General features: G+C 38.3%; 2 protein-coding genes across 33 annotated transcripts in view; one reads left to right on the forward strand and one right to left on the reverse strand.

Annotated features, from left to right (window-relative positions):
* The window catches only part of LNX1 (ligand of numb-protein X 1), a 152646-nt gene extending 141427 nt beyond the window's left edge, over positions 1-11219 (forward strand). For all 3 annotated transcript variants that reach the window (XM_060012521.1, XM_060012523.1, XM_060012522.1), the window contains 4 exons: positions 102-279; positions 1933-2164; positions 10075-10233; positions 10630-11219. In XM_060012521.1, the coding sequence (XP_059868504.1) occupies positions 102-279; positions 1933-2164; positions 10075-10233; positions 10630-10765 (705 nt within the window). In that variant the 3' untranslated portion in view covers positions 10766-11219. The remainder of the gene's footprint in view (positions 1-101; positions 280-1932; positions 2165-10074; positions 10234-10629) is intronic.
* Positions 11220-11646: 427 nt separating this feature from the next.
* The window catches only part of FIP1L1 (factor interacting with PAPOLA and CPSF1), a 65905-nt gene continuing 56287 nt past the window's right edge, over positions 11647-21264 (reverse strand). For 24 of the 30 annotated variants that reach the window (XM_060012547.1, XM_060012541.1, XM_060012537.1 and 21 more), the window contains 3 exons: positions 20782-20995; positions 13354-13491; positions 11647-12586 (listed from right to left, as the gene is read on the reverse strand). In XM_060012547.1, coding sequence (XP_059868530.1) covers positions 12439-12586; positions 13354-13491; positions 20782-20995 — 500 coding nt within the window. In that variant the 3' untranslated portion in view covers positions 11647-12438. The remainder of the gene's footprint in view (positions 12587-13353; positions 13492-20781; positions 20996-21264) is intronic. The other 6 variants (XM_060012553.1, XM_060012552.1, XM_060012555.1 and 3 more) reach the window with 2 other exon arrangements.

Here is a 21264-nt window from a genome sequence, read left to right on the forward strand (position 1 = left end):
CATCATATATTTATGCAATCTTGGTAGTTTTTTGTATGAAAGAAATGCAAAGCCACTTACGAATAAATGTGCTATATTTGTTTTTCTGTCTGTGCCTTCAGCCCCTCCACCCTGTGGTCACTTGTCATGAGAAGGTGGTAAGTGTCCAAAAAGACCCCAGTGAATCACTCGGCATGACCGTTGCAGGGGGAGCATCACATAGGGAGTGGAATTTGCCAATCTATGTCATCAGTGTTGAGCCCGGAGGAGTCATAAGCAGAGATGGAAGAATAAAAACAGGTAAAAAGTAAAGAGACTTAAGGTACTGGGGCAGCAGAGTGTTAAAAGGAATTAGCGGCTTACTGGGTTAGGTAACTGTTTCCAGAATTAACAAGAGAATGTGAGGGTGATCTGGCCAGGGCATCTGTGACCCATTGACCATGATTGGTTTGAGTATAGTTCCTGGACCGGGTTTCACCCCTCTTGGTTCATGTGGGTTGATGTGGGCCACCTTGCTTGCTGGTAAAGTGAGTATCTGCAAACGATGCCAAGAATTAATAGGGAAGGGCTACAGTTATGAGCAAGTTGCCTTGATTAAACGGCATAATTTGGTTCCATTCGTTCTAAGTAATTCTTCGGTGGATTGATCCAGTGATGAAACTGTTCATGAATTGTTCCCTTTATGGGTTGGATAGGAGAAATAATTTGATAGATTTTGATTCAGTGAATATTTATTAAGTGAAAATACCAAGCCAGGTACTTTCCCATTGATGAAAAGTGTTTCACTACTTTAATCTTATATGATTTGGGCTCCTTAGAGTGAAGGAAAGAGATGTCCAATTTGTATCTCTGATAGTATTGTCAATTCCCATGGATGGGTAGCTGATGGTTGAGCCGATATGCCCTTTCAGGGTGTTCAGATTCAAGAAATAAAATGTGAAGTTTTTGAAGTACAGTTGCTCAGCCTGAGGGGCCACGGGGGGATGGCATGTGTGAAGGGCTTCAGTCAGCCAACCTAACGGTGCTTCTCTGGGGTTCAGGATGAACTCAAGGCCTTTCCCATCTTTCTCCTCCTGTCCTTTTACTCTTGCTATGGTTATTTTGTGCGAGAAAGTTGATATTCAAAGGAGGCAGAAAGACAGGAGGGAGATAAAAAGATAGGAAATGGAGGTAGGGGAGGTATGTACTTTAGTTTCTCTTTTCTTTTTCACTCAAGCACCCGGGTGGAGAACGATGAGGTCAACTACGAAGTGACTTATTAGTGAGAGAATGTGAGCAGAGGGTTATATGATAGGATGGCCCCGCACACAGTAGGGGCTTAACCAGTGGTAGCTGTCAGAACCTTTGCACTGAATAGAAATGGAACCTCTTCTTCCCACCTCTTTAGGAACACAGTTCCAGGCCCATCGTTCTTAACTGCCGCAGACTCATCTGTCAGACTCTCTCATGGGAAGCTTATTATTTATTTATTCAACCCTTATTTATTGGGTGCTTACTACATGCCTGGCTCCGTGTGGGTGCTGGGCGCTTTTGCCACATGCTCCGCCTTTGTGCTAAAAATGGGAAGAAAAGAAAAAAAAAAAGGAGGTTTTCTTTGATTAAATAGTGAACGTGGCTATTTTATCTCCCTTCCTTCCTCCCTCCCTCCCTCCCTCTCTTCTTTCCTTCTTTCCTCCCTCCCTCCCTCCCTTCCTCCCTCCCTCTCCCCCTTTTTAAGGCAAGAGCCAAATACCAATAGGTGTGCGTTAGAATCCCCCTCACGTGATTTACCAGCGCCTTGGCACATGCGCACTGCTCGCGATTTGATGTGAGAAAACCCAGCCGCATGTTGACGTGAGGCTAAGGAAGTGCCCCTTGCCCCCTCCACGTACCCGCATCCCAGTCAGTCCCTGCCCCTTTGCCTTTCCAGTTTGCACTCTTACTAAGAATGGCTTCTGCTTCTCCGGTCACTAGGTGATGTTCTGTTGAATGTGAACGGGATTGAACTAACAGAGGTCAGCCGGAGCGAGGCGGTTGCTTTATTGAAAAGCACATCCTCCTCGGTGGTACTTAAAGCTTTGGAAGTCAGAGAATGTGAGCCCCAGGAAGAAGGCAGCAGCCCAGCAGCGCTGGACTTCAACCACAAAGACACGGCCCCACCTGGCAACCGGTCCCCCTCCTGGGTCATGTGGCTGGAATTACCACGGTGAGTCCCAGCGTGACATCCTTGGGGAGGTGTGGGAGGAAACGATGATAGTTCTTAGACCACTGTTTCACTCTCTTGGGCTGGTTCAGGGCACTGACATGTTAACGAGACCCAGGCTTGGTTGTGGGTCTATTTGAAAGAATTTGTGTTCCTTTTGGTAACTGAAACTGCAGCAATTCTTGGGCAGGGACGAAAGCCTGGGTGTGGAAACACTGTTTGGCCTTCACGGAGAGGAGGTCGTAGGGCTGCCATGTTCGATTGTGTGGGTTGTATGTGCGTCAGGAAGCTCAGTCGACAGAGAGAGGGCGCTGTTTTCACACACTCTGGAGCAGGGCAAGGTCAGCTTTTCTCAATTGGCTAGTGGCGGGCCTAGGAACTTGCATGGAGGTAAAACCAGTCTGTGGCTTCACGCCTCCAGCTCTCCGGTGGCCCCAGCTAAACCCAGAGCAACGCAGCAGCACAGTTTGCCTTTGCCCAGATGCTGGGTCCTGTGTTGATTGAGGGCCTCAGATCACCTCTCCCTTGTTCCTACTCTTGAAAAGTCCTGGTGTAAACCTTCAGGAAGCAACTAGTTTGTCATCTCAGTGAGATGTAACTAGAGCCTTAGAGGGGAGCCAGATAAATGTTTCGGAAAGTTCAGGAAAGGATTTGAGGGCAGCCTTGCTAAATGGCTAGATACAGAAATCAAATATTCGAAGGACAAATAATTTGGGGTTTGCTCACCTGCATCAGAGCGTAAGCTCTTGGCCTTCAAAGGATTGCCTTAATAATTCCAAATGCATGACTTAAATGTTCAACATTAGAGTCACTGATGATGATATGCTGGCAGAGGATTAAATGAATGAAAGTAGGATGTTTGGTTTTAGTACATTTTTCTCGAGGGTGGAGATAGGTTGGTCTCTCTCTGTCTCTTAATTTTAAATGAGGTTTTAAAAAACATCCCTACCTCAAATACACACTGAGATTCCCTTTTTAGCCTTCACTAGTTGATAAAATATTTTTTAAATGAGTACATTTTAAGTTAAAAACTGAGCATTGAGTTTAAAAAATTTAATTTTTTAAAAAAATTTTCTTCCTGGGTGGAAGAAGAGAATGTTACTTTAACTAAAATCGTATGGAAAAAAAATTTTCTAAAACTTCAATCTATTAAAATGGATCATTTAAAAAAATTTTTTGTGCTTGAAAGCTACTTGTCTTATAAAACAGAGTTCCTTGCCGTTCATTCACGTACAGACAGAACAAATGTGAGATGTGTTTTACTTCACGTACAACCAAGTGAATGGCTTTCTCTCCCTCTACCTTTGCCCTTGACTTTGGGCACAGCACTTCCCTGATCTTATCAGAAGTCCAATCTGGATTTTGCTCATTTCCTTTAGAAGAATAGAAAGTGTGAAGCCAGCAAAGACAACACTGGTTTGCAGTCCCCCCGGCAATTCTTAGTTTCCTTCATCCCCTCCTCTCCTCGTAGTAATAAGCACAGTGAACATTCAGAGGGCACCAAAGGGTAGAGAGAGAGTGAAAGTGAGTCTTCCACCCTTGGCCCCTCAGATCCGCTCAACAGAGGTCACAGTTACCAATGACTTGTGTAATTTTCCAGGGAGTGTCTATGTCAGAGGTTGGTAAACTTTTTCTGAAAAGGGCCAGAGAGTGCAGATTTGGAGGGTCATGCTGTCTCTGTTGCCACTATCCATTTCTGCTGTTGTGGTGTGAAAGCAGCCATATAGACAGTCAATACATAGATGAATGGGCATGCCTGTTTATTTATAAAATTGGGTGTTGGGCTGGGCTGTAGTTTGCTGACCCCTAGTCTAGGTATATATGTACACACACACATACAATGGTAACATACACACTATGATGTACCATAATTTTTTTTTAATCTAAGAATATACTTTGGGTATCATTTCACATCAGTACACATCAAGCTTCCTCGTTCTTTTCTATGGCCAATAGTATTCTCTTGTATAGAAGTACCATATTGATTCAGCCAGTCCTGATAGTATTGTCGAGACCTAATTTGATGGTGGACACTTAGGTTGTTTTCATCTTTCGTAAGCAATGTTGCAAAATGAATTCATAAGGAAGGTACAGTGGTGTTCATTGCACCGTTGTTGTGTCCACTACCAATAGGAACTGGTTAAAGAAATCATGCTATATCTGTACAACCCTGTGATAGGTTACCTGGTTATGAAACTATCTGATCACCTCTTTTTGGATTTCGTAGGCATTGCATCACTGACTCGCACTGAGTGGTGATGTGGAGAAGTGAGGCCTGTCTCATTTCTTTCCTTCTCTATGTGGCTTGGTCTTTCTACCTAACGTTCAAGATAAATGTTGTTATTTGGCATCTTCTTTTCAGGGAGTCCAGATATGTATGTTACCTCTTTTTGTTTTATATCTTTCATTTTCTCTCGAATCCTTTTCAATTCTATTTACTTTCATTCTGCTTTCTTTGCTTGTTTTGGTCTGTCCTTCATAACCCTTACTGTGTTTTCAGTACATCTTTGCCTTTGTACTCACTTTCATTTCTGTGTTATTTTTCCCTTCTACGTCTTTCTTCTCGGCCCATTTCTTCTCCTCTTGTCTTATATCTCCCCTTGAAATCTTATATCTCTGCCTTGATCTCTTTTACAGAGCCATTGTTTCAGAAGTATTTTAAATTCACAGGAATAGGGTTGGTTATAAATTTCCTTTTCTCTAGCAGCATTTCATTTCTGTGGCAGCATTTTTCTGGTGAGTGGTTTTTGTCTGTTACTGTTTTTACTGTTACTCTCCGCCTTTTCTTTTATATGTGTCTCTGGTTCATTTTTTAACCTTTGAGCTAAATTTTTCCTGGAGTGGCTGTTTGCTGGAGGTTTATAATAAAAGGAAGGAACCAGGGCCATCTTGCAGGTTGGCATTTCTGATCTTGACTGCATAGAGCCCCAAAGGTGCCAGGTTCTCCCTCACTGATGCAATACCATGGGCATAAAAGTCTCTAGTCATTTGGCATTAGTGATGTCCTAAGAGTTTCAGGCCTTAGCAAAAGTTACTTGCCTGCCGGAACCGCTAGAGATTTAGGCTGCAAATAGTTTTTTTTTTAATTCACAAAGAAGACATTTCCCTCCAAGTTATACATTTACCCAGTCAAACCTTTTCCCCTTTTGCTTAACAGATTTTGAGGGAAAACTATTTGCCCTGAAGTATGATCCAGCCACTTACCTAATATTCCCTACCAGTGAAGAAAAGTGATATGTCAGCAGGTCTAGAAACAATCTCTTTTCTAGGACATTGTGATCATGTCCTCAAGTGCAGTCCAACACGTAGAATGAATGTATATGAAGAGGGTACCATTAGTATGCTGAGCCCCAGTGGGTGTCAGATATAACAAACAGTAGCAGAGAGTAAAAGTAGGTTATTAAGGACAATGCAAATGTGTCTCACCCTTATCAGGGATGCCTTTTGTACACCCCTGGGCAGTAGCTCCAGACATGGGCTCTAAGCTATACAAATGATCAGATGCAATTCACTTGGAGGGGATTCAGAAAACACTGAAGACCTTCTGCTTTATTCACTGTTGGCTCTCAGGGCCCACACTCCACATCTGGAAGTCTTTGAAAACATGCTCTCATCCGGACTAGTATGATAGTGATACACATTAATTCATTTCTTCTCTTGCCTAAGTATTGAACCTTTCACTTTCCTGAACTTCAGAAAGCATTTTGAGGACTGTCTGTATCGAAGAGCAGGGAGGCAAATATCATGGGTTGTTTTTTTTTTTTTAAGTCAAAAACTTAAAACTTACATTTTAACTATAGGACAGGGACACTGTCAAGTACATCCAAACCCGGAATAGAAATAACAACTGCAACAGTAGCTCATACTGATATAACCTTTTCTGTGTGCCAGGCACTCTGCTAAGAGCTTTACATGTTCTTTGCATTTTTCACTCATTTAAAGCTCACCTCAGTCCTATGATCTAGGTACTAATATTATCCCCACTTTAAAGATAGGAGACTGCAGCACAGAGTGGTTAAGTAACTTGCCCAAGGTAACATGCTAGTTAATATGCAGAACTGGGATTTGAACCGGGCTGCCTGGTTGGGATCTTAACCACTATGCAGTGTTTGGGGAGCATCCTTTAGGAGGATGTGAAGCCTATATTTAGCTTTTATAATTTGAGTCTTACCGTGTCTCTCTTTACCATAAACAAGTTCTGCAGGAGTGTAAATGCCTCAGATTTCTGTCATTCAGTGGATGTGTCATGCACCCAGCAGCACCGTATGTATTTTTCTTCATTGCTTAGCCTCTTAGGCCTTAAATTTCTTGCCATTCTCCTCCCCACCTCCCACCATTACCTTCCCTGTGTGATGTTTGCTAATAAGTCACAGTCAATCCAGAATCAAATGAGTAGCTCCTGGCGAAGTCATTTAAGGAGCAAAATTAGTCTTTTATAATTATCCCAAACTCACCTATATTTCTGGTGGGATATGAATGCACTTTTAATGTGTTTGTTGTAATAGTGGGTGGAGCCTCCACAGGAATACCTAGTGTCTCTGTAGGTCTTTAAATGGCTCTGCTTAGCAGGCATTTGTTGAATGAAATAATCAATAGAGTAGGTTCTAGGAATAGCCCTCATGGCCTTCATAATACAGTAAGCAACAACATGTCATAGTGAATTATTAAAAATTATGAATTAAAGAAGTTATAATTAAAATATTACGTAGGCACAGGGTGCTTTGGGAACCTAGGAAATACATTGGAGTGAATGGTGGTATGTTTCATCTAGCTGGAGGACATAACCAAACTAGGAGAGTTAAGAATATCAGTTACTTTTCACAGTCATGCTATGTAACAAACTAGCCCCAAAACCTCAGTAGCAGAAAGTGAAAGTCGAAGAGGGAAGATGGAAGTGAGGCTGCCCACATCTGGAGCGTGCAGGCCAAGCCTGCAGAGCCCTGGGCCCACAGTGAGCGGCCCCTCTGATGTGCAGAATGCCCATTCTGCAGGGAACATCAGACACAGATCAGCTTCAGCTGACCCAGGCCAGGCGTGATTGATCTTGGCTGGCTCCCTCATGCATTTGCAGTCCTTTCTGGGTCGTTCAGGTGGCTCTGCTAATCTTGGTTGGCCATGCTCCTGTGTCTAGATTTGGCTGGCTCTGGCCAATGTCCCACTGATGATCTTATGGCTGAATCCAGAATCGGAGGGGGGCACCACAAAATTATACAATAAGCGGCACGGATGATACCAGGGAAGGGTGATGACTTGGGCCATTCATGTAATTATTTTACACAGTAAGGAAGAATGAGGAGATATTAGTTGTTTTGGACATGCTGAGGTTGAGATACCAGTGGAACATCAAGTTTGATAAACATGTCTAGAGCAGCAATTCCCAAAGTTTTTTTTCAAGACCCCTACACTTATTTAGAGTATTGATGATACCCAAGAGCTTTTGCTTATATAGGTTATACCTGCTAATATTTTACCTTATAAATTAATCTGAATAATTTTATTTATTAAATCATTTAAAATAATCCATTATATATTAACATAAATAACATCTTTTATAAGAAGTAGTATTTTTAAAAATTACAAGAGTGGCAGTGTATGATTTTTGCAAACCTCTTTAATGTTTGGCTTAATAGAAGATAACTGGACTCTCATATCTACTTCTGCATTCAGTGTCCTGCCAGATCACTTACCACATGTCCTCTGGAAAATGTCACCATATGCTTGTAAGAAAATGAGAATGACTCATTAATGTTATGTTGAAATTTTTGTATTGGTAACATAGAAATTTTAGATGATTATTTTTATAGCTTGTCCACATGGAATAAAATATTAGGAGTCAAGGTCCAAAGTGATAATTAATGAAAAAACCCAATGGGTTTTTTTCATCAAAAGGGTGAGAAATACTTAAGTTTCGAGTATTGCTCCATGTACCCATTTATATGTTTTAAAGAACGTTAAGACATATTTAATCATAACCTTGGGTAAGAAGCACCCACCAGCTCTCCTCCAAACACTGGGCATAGGTGGGAACATAATGCTCTAGTGTCTGGGGAACAATTACCTGCTTTGAACATGAGCAGTCAGTGAGCCACTGTGTAAATGTGGTATCAAACACACCACAACTCCTACAGGATGAATTTACTAACATCAAGTATTACTGTGAAATACAGCAAATGAATATTTTATAATAAAAATACGGTTGTTTCCTTTAATGAATTCATATTTTTCAGCAATAATTTCAGCAAAAGAAATTATTGTAAATGATATATATGTATGACAACAGATACAAAGCAAAATTGAGTTGCATTTTAGCACTACATTTTAAAGTTACCCACCAGACAAACCCAAAGCTTGTTTTACTTCAAATGGGAGTCGAAATGCCATGAAAAAGTCATGTTACGTTGATTAGCAAGGTCAGTAACAAATGTAATGACCAGCTTCATCACCAGAACATTTCTCAAGAGACTTTTTATTGGTTTTTCAAAAAAATTAGTATTTCAAGGTACAGTTTATAAACAAAATCACCAAATCTTGACTTTTACCAACACTGAAAATGCTAATTCTCTTTCAAACCAGTTCCTGGACTTGGGGGATTTTGGAGTCAAATCCAGCTCCTGACATACCTCTGTCATAACTGTAACACAGTTTTGTACTTAGCCTGCACCTACGTTAACACTGATCCAACTGCCACTGAATAATAAAAGGAACAGCTTCCTCAATCAAATTTTCTATTTTAGCTGAGGGTTCTACCCATTTACAAAAGACCTATGGTCTTTCTCCCATTCCTGTTATAACTTGCTATTCAGTTTTTAACTTACTGCCAGGTTTTTCTCCTTCAGTATGAATCATTCTTACAATCTTTAAATGCACCTCAGTCTCCATTCAGTATATTACGCTGCCTGCATGCTTCTATATAACCTATCAAACATGTAAAACTATGTATAAACTGGTATCTTTCAAAAGTCAGAACTTCAGCCAATGAATTAGGGTTACATTTAAATTTTTTCCACTGATGGGCTTCCCTGGTGGCGCAGTGGTTGAGAGTCCGCCTGCCAATGCAGCGGACACGGGTTCGTGTCCCGGTTTGGGAAGATCCCACATGCCGCGGAGCGGCTGGGCCCGTGAGCCATGGCCGCTGAGCCTGCGCGTCCGGAGCCTGTGCTCCGCAGCGGGAGAGGCCACAACAGTGAGAGGCCTGCGTACCGCAAAAAAAAAAAAAAAAAAAAAAAAAAAAAAATTTTTCCACTGAGATACTAACGATTCAAAGAATTTTTCCTTCATTAAAAATTATTTACATCCATAAGGAAATAAAAATATGATAACTGTAAGTATGCTTGAATGTGGTTCATCAGTAAAGATTTAGGCATAACTTTAATATAAGTTGAGAAATTAAATCTTTAAGCCAGAAATGATTCTTTCCCAGTAGACATAAACAGAACATAATAGATGGTGTCACTTTTAAAAGGGTGGTTAGCTTTAGAAAAGAGAAAAATTAGAAATTAGAAATTTTTAGAAAAATTAGAAAAAGCCAGCTAGGGCTTCCCTGGTGGCGCAGTGGTTGAGAGTCCGCCTGCCGATGCAGGGGACACGGGTTCATGCCCCGGTCCGGGAAGATCCCACATGCCACGGAGCGGCTGGGCCCGTGGGCCATGGCCGCTGAGCCTGCACGTCCGGAGCCTGTGCTCCACAACGGGAGAGGCCACAAAAGTGAGAGGTCTGCATACCGGAAAAAAAAAAAAAAAGAGCCAGCTAAAAGCACAAAGGTAACTGGGCTATGACACAATTTTGAATGAGACCCATCCAGTGCTATTAAACCTAAAAAAAATAATGCCAATAAAGGGAACGGGAGATGAATCACAGTAATTACTAAGAGTTCGAATTAACTGCGCATTTACATTGATTTCGTTCTATTTCAGGTACCTGTACAACTGTAAAGATGTTATACTGCGAAGGAACACAGCTGGAAGTCTGGGCTTCTGCATTGTAGGAGGTTATGAAGAATACAATGGGAACAAACCTTTCTTTATCAAATCCATTGTTGAAGGAACACCAGCATACAACGATGGAAGAATCAGGTAATAATAATGACTACTTAACAAAAAACTTATATCCAAAGATTGTGTTTTATACATGCAAAAAGCCTGGCCCCATGTGAAATAAGGCACCTATTATATCTTTTTTTATTGGTAAGAAATTTAAAACATTTATGCAGCATTCCATTTCTAAGAAATCCAAAATGATTTGTTACTCTTGGTCCCATACAGCAACTTCCTATACTTTTAGCATTCTTTCTAAAACAAGCTGAACAATAGAATTTGAAGAATTTAAGTGAGGGGGAGAACCTTAATTAGAAGTACTGATAACATAATTAAAACGGACAGATGGAACAAAAACTGGGACCACCAAAAAAAAACTTGCATTAACTTCAGCTGTGGCTCAAAATGTTAATCATGTACCTTTATTTTTTTTAGATGTGGTGATATTCTTCTTGCTGTCAATGGCAGAAGTACATCAGGAATGATACATGCTTGCTTGGCAAGGATGCTAAAAGAACTTAAAGGAAAAATTACTCTCACCATTGCTTCTTGGCCCGGCACTTTTTTATAGAATCAATGATGGGTCATAGAAAAACAGGAAATCACAAATAAGCTAAGTTGAAACAATGTATTTATCTTATCGATTTTTGTATTTGAAGGCTACAATGTAAAAATATAAACTTTAATGTCAGGAAAAGTAGGATCTAATGAAAAGCCAATTACACCTCAGAAAATATAATTCTCAAAATAGAAACATTACTAATAGTTTTTATTCAGTGTGGAGCATTTCTCATTACTCTAGAACTTTAAGTTTATATTTTTCTATTCAATAAAAAGCTCTTAAACAGCTGACATGGTTTGTATGCCCCCACTGAATTCAAATCATACAGTTAAATTAAAACCTGGTATATGCTGAGGTCTGCAAAGGGTACATTATGGGCATTTTAAAAACAATTTCCAGACAGAGGATTTTAAAAGTGCATTGCTGAAAAGCGTTCATCAAATGAGAAATAAATATTTTTCAAAAATTATATAGCTGTCTTTTAGTATGTGATACTAAGTTCATTTCTATTATCACTATTTAAAAGTTCCTAGTAATTCATTCTTTCAAAACCATGTTGCTACCATCACTGACAAATACCTTCTAAGGGCTATCCCTAAAAATGTTCACAGAATTCTATAAACTTGTACTTTCTTAAATGTAATGGGAAATGACTAATCTAAAGCTTGTTTATTTTTATTCACAGTATAGCTAGTAACTGTATACAAACTCTACGTGCTGCTCAACCAATGAGCCTTGGAAGAACCATCAAGAAAGGCCAAACCAGCTTGACCTAGCTCATAAAAGATGGCTTTGAGGCAATTCAAATATGTCACAGTGACGAGTATTTTGTCCATGTGCCTGCCAGAAAGTACATTTAGGGCAAGTTATTTCAGAGGTCACCCAAGTGCCATTAGATTTTATTACTTTGGATAGAAAAGTTCCCCTTTAGTTTCACCATGAACCCAAATTTAGAACACTGAAAACCTGCTATCAAAAAGTTGTAGTATCAGGCTTCCCTGGTGGCGCAGTGGTTGAGAGTCCACCTGCCGATGCAGGGGACTCGGGTTTGTGTCCCGGTCCGGGAAGATCCCACATGCCGCGGAGCGGCTGGGCCCGTGAGCCATGGCCGCTGAGCCTGCGCATCCGGAGCCTGTGCTCCGCAACGGGAGAGGCCACAACAGTAAGAGGCCCGCATACCACAAAAAAAAAAAAAAAAAAAAGTTGCAGTATCAAAACTGTATGAGTTCTTTAATATGCAAAGCAATAGTGCCACAGCAGTGATAAAAGACTAGTTTTAATCTCAAGACTCAGAGGTGCCTTTTGATGCATTTTGCAGTGCAACTTCTTAAGAGACTGGTATTTGATTAACTCCTCAAGGAAACTGGCTAAGAGGGAACCTTGACCTTTATCAATCAGATATTATGTACACAGCTAAACATAGCTCTTTAAATTCCCTGCTGAGTGACTCATTCACATTACTTTCTTCGATACAAAGTCATTACTGTCTATTTTTTAAATATTACAAGACAAAGATTTTTAACTTAACATGAAAAATTCACTCTTTTATTTTAGAAGAAAAAAGTTAACTTTTCATACTAAAAGAACAAGATTAAAGGCAAATTTCTTAAACATTATCCAGAAAAATAAGATTTATAGTATCTATTTCTGGCACTACTGTACACAAAAGGCCATAACCATGCCTATTCTGCAGGTGTAGCTTCGGTGCTCTCCTGTTCAGGGGCAGGCTCGCTGCCAGCTTCTTTTCCTTCTTTGCTTCTTTTAGATTTTTTGTGCTTGTGTCTCCTATGACTGTCTCCTTCTTCACTTTCATGGCGACGTCTACTATTACTAAAGAAAAAAGAAACGTGTATTCTTAAAAATGTTTAAGTAGTGACGGATCAACCTACTTTAGGTAAATTCTCGGTATAACAGTGGGTTTTAAATAATCTAATACTTTCTTTTTCTCAAACACATTTTGGGGAGTAATTATTTTTTATGTGACCTTTATGCTGAGATTATATTTACATTTAATGCTCACCTTCATTAATATTTTCCTAGAATCCTAAGGACCATATACATGAGATTATGAGACCAACGCACCGCCCACTATGCCAAGAGGGCCACTAGGGCCCATATACTTCATTCTAAAAGACTAAATTACAAATTAGAAACTGAAGCACTAGATCAGAACAGGAAATACTTCCTAGAGTTGATTTTAGGCAAACAATAGGCATTAAAATTTAATGCTGATTTTTTTTTTTTTGGTGGGGGGGACTATAAGGCCCTGAATTTTCTTTGATTAAACTGAACATCAGTTTGTTTAATAACAATTACTACTAAAAACTGATTCATATGACAAATCCCCCCCCCCCACCCAAGATAATGTAGTAAGTCTAATTCTCATATTTTTTATTCCATGCTAATTTTGGCTTATGGGCATTATAATCTGGTTAGATTTCAATATCTTTGTTGAAACCTATAAGGAACCAACTATAAGTCTTCCAATTAGGAACACATATAATGCTCTAGTGGTTACTTAGAAATGTTTGCTTTTACTTCCTGAAAACAAATCAATTTCTCTTGGCTTCAAAATGATTCACTATTAAAGAGCAAACCTTCGAGAGGACTTGTGTCTGGTTTCCTCTTTCTCTCTGTGTCGTCTTTCTCTGTGTCGTTCTTCTTTCTCCCGACTTGCTCTGTGGCGCTCATAGCCTCTTTCTGCATACTCCCTGTATCTGTATCGTTCTTCATCACTGAAATCAGAATAGAAACAAGTTTTCTTGACAACTGGATTGTTGATTCTGAATGACTTCAAGCTACAAAAGACGTGACCTGAGTCCAAACCAGAAGTCCTAATGTTAGCATCTTACACAGAATAGGTGCAAAGTATATACTTGTTGAACTGAGAGGAAAACAATGCTGCTCCCAAATTAGTACTAGATCTAATACAAGAATACAAAATATATAATGATTACACGTTATGTTAAAGGGCCAAGTTCTGTGCTTTCACAGTTGTTATAGGGTAGAAATTTTATATAAATGCTGTTTTTCTTCAAAATTTGGGAGCTGTAACTGATTTAAATTTGAATCAGCAGCTTCATTTTACTTTTTAGACTTAAAAGCATGTTTGTGTATCTCAGATTTCCAACCAAAATTCTTAATGATATTTATAAAATCTTAGGCACACAGTTAAGATTCTAAAAATATATTAAAAATATTTGGCTTATGACGACATAGTCCAAGTAGATAAAGGTTCTTAAGGTTTTGAATCACATAAAGTATATATTCATCTAATGAAGTGGTATAAACATTAAGAACAGAGTGACATCAAAGCAACTTCCATTTTCCAGTGCAAATTAGAAAGCAGGCAATTGTAAACCGCCATATATTGGCATTCTTAGTAGATGTGCAAATTTATGAATACAGGCATACCTCAATGATATGAACCGTAGGTTCAGTTTCAGACCAATAAAATAAATATCACAATAAACCAAGTCCACGAAATTTGGATTTCGCAATGCATATAGAAGTTGTTTACACTATACTGCAGTCCGTTAAGTGTACAATAGCATTATGTCTAAAAATCAATGTAAGAATACTTTATTGCTAAAACATGCTAACCATCACCTGAGTCTTCAGCAAGTCAACGTTTTGCTGGTTTGAAATATTGTGAGAATCACCAAAATGTGACAAAGAAACACGAAGTGAGCAAATCCTGTTCGAAAAGTGGCGCTGATAATAAAGTATCATACAAGAGACTGAAAAGAAAAAAAGCAATTTCCACAATATCCACACAAAATGCAGGCAGAAAATTGCCTACGGACATACTTGAATTGTGACATCCCAATAACTTAACGCTATCTGTGTGGTAAGGGAGGCGGGTTGGGGGGGTGGAGTGAGGAGGAGGAAGCTGGAGGGAGGGGACCATGGGAACAACTTCAAATCCATATTAAGCTCTGCCTCCATTTTCTGATTTTGGAGAGAATGGACTAGTGAAACTGGGACTGATGGTAGTCATCTTTACCTCCTTAGACCTGTCTCTCCATGTCCTTTCGTGAAAATGGAGACATACTTCTGTTTTTCTCTCAATCCTTCAAGTCTATTTTTTCTTTTTGTTCAGCACAGAAGTCAACATTTTCTACATCCTAATGTCAGTAAACTCTTAGAATGAATAAAAATATCTTTTAGAACACTGTGTACTAAAGAGCTTTGGTGTCTAGAAATATATGTTTTATACAAATTATTAAATTAGAATTTGTACATAGCCTCAAGATGTTAAGGAATCTGAGAGAGAATAACAGGAGACAGAATCAGGTGAAAGTATAAGCCATATAAAAACAAAGCCTAACTGTGGTCTCTTAGCAAAAGTGATAATTCAGGAGTGCGACACCTAAAGCCAAGTCATATTGCTGACCAAGTTACTATTGCCTGTGACACATTTTTAATGTTATTTTAAAGAGTATTCATATATGCATATATATATGGATGATACACACACACACACGGACACATATATTACATACAAACACGATTGTTTTTCTAATCATAAATGTGTACTTGGTACTGGGGAGGTGGAAGCGTGTCATCAGAAAGGCAATGCACCATGACAGGCAGTGTGGAGTAGCAGGAAGAGTCCGTGCAGAGCAGGCCCAGGAACACGTCCTGACTGTTATTTCCTAAGTGTATGACCCAGGGTAAGTTACTTAACCTCTGTGAACACTCAGTTTTCTCATCTGTAAAACTGGCAACAGTCTTTTTCAGGATAGTGGTAGAATTGGCAATAACATTTATAAAGTGTTTGGAACAAGAGCAGGCCCTCAAATGGCCGCTAACAGGCAGGCTCACCATCTTCATTAAATTTAATGTTAAAATTTTCAGAAGCAGAACGCTTTCTGTAAAGGTGACTGTTTCTAATAAAGTTTCTGAAGGAGAATAAACTCACACCTACCATGACAAACGAGTATTAGCATTAATATTATCCTCTTTAAAAATGAGGTTCTTTGTAATGATTCCAACTGGATTTACCTAAAGATAACTAAGGTCAATTATCTCATAATTCGTCCTTTGTAACCCTGTTTTTTCCCTCTCACCCTCACACCAATTCTTGTTAGCTTTGAGGCCTTTAAGATTCTGAAGGCAGCCATCTGATGGGACCCTTCCTACAGATGGTGGAAGATTTGGTCTCGTACACAAAATGTAAAGACCCCTTCTCTGATAAGCAGCTGCAGCACAAAGGTTTCTCTGAGCCTGGAAATCATTAGAACTCATTTCAAACACCCTAGAATGACCAGCCTTCTCTCTGGCCCACAGTTAAGCGGCCTAAAAAACAGATGTTGAAACTGGTCTGTAATTTTCAAAACAATGACTCTAATTTGTAACAACACATACTACATGCCATATTGCTGAAATCTCAGTCTTGAGGAAAAAAAAGGCCTTTCCTTATACTTCATTTGGATTTTCCAGAGAACACTTTATTCCTGGGATAATTCAGAACAACACAAAATTCTTCCACCTTTTTTTCCCTCTCTGGCCTTGAACTTTTAGTCAGATTTAAGTAAACATTACGCCTGATGCCCTACAGCTAGCAACATGAAAATCAAATATGGTTTAACCATTAACACTTTTAGCTTCAATAAAAATTAAGTAGCATTTGTGCATGAGTGTGTTTGAAATGGACAAAGAATTTTATAAACACTATAATTTATGCAAAGAAAAGTTACGAGCTCTAGCAAAGCAATTCATTTCAGACTTGTTTCCTATGAAGTTCTGCATTAAGCTCCTTACCTTGTGAACATGTACATTCTAGAGATAACAGTACTATCTCAAATATATTAATTTTAACTACATTAGAAACAATTCAACTTCCCAGAAAGTAATGCGCTTGAACTTAACAGAATTCATGCACTTATGTGACTGAAGTTATTAACAGCACATGTCCCACCACACAAACTCAAAACATACACTTCAACACACACATACACACAAACATGCATGTATGTACCATACCTTTACTTATCTAGTCAATAAAATGTTACCAGGTGCCTACAGTGTGTAAGTCATATTATTAGGAGCTACAGGAAGGAAAAAGATTAATAAATCCTATGGAGTTTCTTCTTGCACTTTTTTTTACATAAAGTTTTAAACTTCTAACCAGTCCTAGATATTGTGACAATATTACATGGTTAAATCTGTAACAACAGTGTATGAGTAATTCTGTATCCTCAGCACACAACTCTGTGCCTGGTACATAACAGGAACTCAAAAAATGTCAGTTACATGAGAGAGTGGCATGGATACATACACACTACCAAATGTAAAACAGCTACCTAGTGGGAAGCAGCCACATAGCACAGGGAGATCAGCTCAGTGCTTTGTGTCCACCTAGAGTGGTGGGACAGGGAGGGTGGGAGGGAGACGCAAGAGGGAAGAGATATGGGGATATATGTATATGTATAGCTGATTCACTTTGTTATACAGCAGAAACTAACACACCATTGTAAAGCAATTGTACTCCAATAAAGATGTTGAAAAAAAAGTCAGTTTACATGAATGAAAGAATGAATCTGGTTCCCCACCACCCCCGAAAGAGGAAGAAAAAAAAAAATCAAGTACAGAAAGAGTAATAAAAACAAATGAAAAGTAATAAATTTTTAAACTACCTAATTTCAAGACTAGAAAGGATTTTAAGTAATATCTCAACCATATTTCCAGTAGACAGTATGGCTCTAGTGTTGCTTTAATTTCTCTATGCTTCCATTTCCTCATCTGACAAATCAAAATTTAGACTGGATAACCCCTAAGGACCTTTCTGGATTAAGAAGTATATGATTACATGATCACATCTAACAAAACAAATGCTGTCTGAATCAAGCATATGCTCACATCTTGAACTGATATATTACTTCATCTCATCCAGCAAAATCAGAAAACTGTGTACCTTACATTTATCTTATCCATAAAAATAGCTGATAACAAAAAAAAGTTATCTTTAACTTATTTCATTCTACATTGTGAAGGTACCTAAATGGATATGTTAATTAGAAAGATGCCCAAATTAACGCTTTGATATAAGGGTTGATTTTTATCCATTTCAAAACCTATCTGGCTAACACAGTTTCACCAACAGTTTTCAAGATTGTTTTTTCTCTATTGTATTCACCCTCCTCCCTGATACGTGTTAAGTCATTTTATTCACTGACACATTCATTATGTTCCAGGCATTACTATACAAAGTGCTGAGGATACAGAGATGAAAAATGATAGTCAACACCCTGAAAGAGAAAAGACATGCTTTAAAGAAAATACACAAAATGCTTAGGGAGCATGTGAAGGAATAATTAATTCTTTCTTTCAGGTTCAGAGTTGCTCACAGAAGACAAATACGAGCTGAACCTTGAAGAATCAGTGAAAGTTTGTGAGGCAGAGAGGACAGGAATAACATGAAGAAGGGAAGTGCTAAACTATGAGGCTTTCCAGAAGAGCAAGTAGTTCAGTGTAGCTAGAGCATGCAGTATATTGCCTTGGGAGAGAACCAGGGTTAAAATATAGAAAGGTGCACTGAATTTGTGACTTACGGATCATAAAAAGAATTTTGACTTTATTCTTTATGCTAGCAATAAATGAATTCTTTCCAATGGCACAGAAAGTTTTAGGGAATCAACTTCTAGGTCCCCAACTTCCATATTTATTCTTTCCTGAACATGAACTGCCTAATGATACACCTGCAGGTAACACATATGCCACTTCTCTGGCTAACCTCTCCTCCATCACGTTCCTGGCCTTTTACAAAAGAAAGGCATTCTTTTCACCAATTTTACTACAGTACATTATTGGCTCAGGGTATAAAAACCATCATGGCATCAAGAAGATCTAATTTAAAATATTAGTGTCAGTAAGACCTATTTTATTCAAAGAACCATAAAGCTTCTATAGGGCTTTAGGCCTTTCTCTCTTATACATCTGTCTGCTACAAAGTATGAAGTAAGAAATGGAATATTCTGGCCTGTGTCCTGGGATGTTCTAACGTCAGATATCGTGTAGAGTAGTGTGGAGTCATAAGAATTTTCCCTGAACTAGTAAAAAAACAAAACCAAAAATTCCTTCTGAAGGAAAGCAAAAGAAAGTGCTGGGGAGGCAGCACCTTATTTTGAATTCTGTGACTATTTTATCTTAGACTTAGACAGGAAATATGGATTAAACTCATTTAACTGAACAGAAAAATGAAGTCAGACTTTTTTCCCATAGAAATTGGGTGTGATGTGGCTGCTGGCTTGACAATAGGAGCTGTCTTTTACCAGTTAAGTTATTTGGTAGCTATTTTCCATAAATGGAATGGGGGAAATTTGCAGCTCCAGGTTTGCATGAAAATAAATATCAAATACACATAAAGGTGTTTCATTTTTACAGACATTTTGGAGAAGATATATTTCCATTTTCCTAACCCTTTCTAAGCATATTAAGTTGAACAGGGTACCTCTAAAATAAAGAGTATTAAGTATAATTGGTAGTCTTCTGATAAGTCTTGGTAAAGCCCTTTTGGTGTTCTTCCAAGAAACTGAGAAAACTAAAGACTTTGGAAACAGGGTCTTTGCAGATGTAATCATCAAGGCAAGACGAGGTCTGACTGGATTTGGCTGCACCCTAATCCAAAGACTGTTACCCTTATAAAAATAGGGAAATTTGTACACAGACACAGAGAGGAGAATGCTGTGTGAAGACAGACACAGATTGGAGTGAAGCATCATCTACAAACCAAGGGATACCAAGGATTGCTAACAACCACCAGAAGTTACAAGAGAGGCGGGGAACAAATTCTCTCAAAGCCTACAAAAAGGAACTAAACCTGCTGCCACCTTGATATCAGACCTCTAGCCTCCAGACCTGTGAGAGTAAATTTCTGTTGTTCTAGGCTAACCAGTCTATGGTACTTTTATTGTAGCAGCCGTAGAAAACAATTTCACCAAGTAACAATCAGGTGGTTTCCAACTATCTGCTTTTAAGAAAACTGAGCCATGAGGTAATAGATTCTTAAAAGTAACTTTTCATGACAGGTTAGCTGTGTAATTTTGACATATCACTAAATCTTAAAGTGCTCAAATAACTTAGTGACAGAACCGCAACAAAATTCCATCAATTCTTATTTACATATTTTATGTGAACAAGGTTTCTCAATGCTTACATTTATATATTAAAAAAAGAAAGAAAGAAAGAAATATAATCAATGGCAAAGCCTTTTTTCCCCTAACAGTAGTAACATTCATTCATGGATGCAAATATTATTTAGGGATGGGAAGAAGCGCTTCCATCACATTAAAGAATGTAGTTATGTTAAATTATTTTTCAGAATTTGTATTATATTTATATATAAAAATAAATAACTAAAATCAAAAAATTTTTAAATACTTAATCTTATGGTCATTAATTTTTTAATACATTTTAACTTACATAGGTATGTTGCAGGGAAGACTGATAGGATGGATCAATTAAAAAAACTTTCAAGAAAAAAAATATTTTGCATTAGAATAAAATTCTTTGGGGGACATGGCTCAGAAGTAAGAATTCAAGCACAAAAAGAAACGCAGAATTTCCAACTGTTACAGAGCTTGTTTATGTATTTTTTAAAAATGGATAATGATGTTCAGCAAATCACTATAGTATTCTTAATCCAATGGATATATAATAGAGTAATGATAACTTTATTTTAAAATTGTGAGATTTATAACAGACTGGAAATTATATCTATATAGCCAACTATTTATACTTAAGGTGAAAAATTTTTGATGCCAAGATAAAAATATGTGAGGGGGTATGACATTTTCAAAATTGTTTTAAGGAAGAAATGAACAAACAAATTTGAAGACTGCTGCTTTAGGTAGTGGGAAGTCCTTATGAATAAACAGCCTTGATGCTTTTAAAATGGCTATCCTAACTACTCTTCAAGCAATCCTTTCCCAATTGTAGTGGATCTTCCATCCTGGCACTGAATATAAATTCTAAAGTGCATATAAAATACAGGTGTACAAATTACTGCACGCTGAACATACCTGTTGAAAACACTCGGCGTGGGACTATGATCACGCTCCCTCTCTCTCTCTCTGGTGCGTTCTCTTTCTCTGTCTCGATCACGATCTCGTTCTCGGTCTCTGTCTCTGTCTCTATCTCGGTCTTTCTCTCTTCTTGAGTAATAGTCCCATTGCTTACTGGTGTCCACAAGACTAGGCCATGAAGGAGCAGAACCAGGAAGGTGGGGAAAGGCAACTACAGAGAAAAAATAATAATAATTAAAAACAAAAGTTATGGTACCTAAAAAACAAAGAAGACCAAAAAAAGTAAATATCCCACAAAAATGCTTCACTAGATTAAAAAAAATTATTTTATATATAGAATAGAGAAATAACATATGGTGAATACCCACAGTCTGGGTAAATACCCAGAAACAAACCTTAAAGATCTAACATATAGACTCTTCATTTTGCAAGGTGAACAGCAAATGAGAATTAGATACACCACAAACTTCCCAATACATC

This window comes from Delphinus delphis, chromosome 5 (genome assembly GCF_949987515.2).
Source record: "Delphinus delphis chromosome 5, mDelDel1.2, whole genome shotgun sequence".
NCBI lineage: Eukaryota > Metazoa > Chordata > Mammalia > Artiodactyla > Delphinidae > Delphinus > Delphinus delphis.